A 717-nucleotide genomic window follows, 5' to 3' on the forward strand; every position below is an offset into this window, starting at 1 on the left:
CTCTTTTCTATGAAAAATTATATCGTAGGTTAGGAATAATTTGGACATTTAATTACACTCTGTTTAATCAACAGAATTATACTCTGTTTATTCAACAAAAATTATTGCAACTTTTTTTAAACTATTGCATCCAGAAACTTCAGTGACCTGTTAACTTTAAAGATTATGAAAATTGATGTATTATGAAACTGACATTGTTAATTGAGTCAAACCCTTGTATATTTTATAACTATTTCATAAAGGTACATTTAATACAGCACACCAAAAGATAACAAATTTATACAGTATTGTCAGAATAGCATTATCTTCCCACTGATCATCATTAAGTATTTAATTTTTATTGATAGCACTAAATATGAAGAAAGTACTATGGAGGTGATTTGATAAATTTATTGCAGTCATAGACATATTTTAGACATTCAAATGAGAATTGAGATTGATCCCATATAGACCTTTTCAATGAAGAAAGGAGGATTAAATAAAAAGATAATAGGGATGATAAGAAAAATAATGTAAAAGAAAGGAATTAAATTTTTTTGAGAATAAGGTTCCTGTACAGCCAAATCCAGACTTGATTGTTGCAGGGCGTTCGTCACGTCTGAGCGCAAGCCTTGATGACTTTGATGATGATAACCTGTCCCTCTACACACAGGCTTCTGGTAAGGGGCTTTGTTGATGTGGGAGCTTGGGCACTAGGAAAGTTTATTTCTTAATGCC

The 717-nt window shown here is 31.1% G+C and overlaps 1 protein-coding gene across 14 annotated transcripts in view; it reads left to right on the top strand.

The window, feature by feature from the left end:
* Positions 1–717, top strand: part of LOC119584976 (stromal interaction molecule homolog) — a 99,451-nt gene that overhangs the window by 83,182 nt on the left and 15,552 nt on the right. For 8 of the 14 annotated variants that reach the window (XM_037933572.1, XM_037933582.1, XM_037933574.1 and 5 more), the window contains one exon: positions 585–659. The exons of the other annotated variants lie outside the window; for them this stretch is intronic. In XM_037933572.1, coding sequence (XP_037789500.1) covers positions 585–659 — 75 coding nt within the window. The remainder of the gene's footprint in view (positions 1–584; positions 660–717) is intronic. 14 annotated transcript variants of the gene reach the window in all.

The sequence above is a fragment of the Penaeus monodon genome, chromosome 19 (genome assembly GCF_015228065.2).
Source record: "Penaeus monodon isolate SGIC_2016 chromosome 19, NSTDA_Pmon_1, whole genome shotgun sequence".
Classification (NCBI taxonomy): domain Eukaryota; kingdom Metazoa; phylum Arthropoda; class Malacostraca; order Decapoda; family Penaeidae; genus Penaeus; species Penaeus monodon.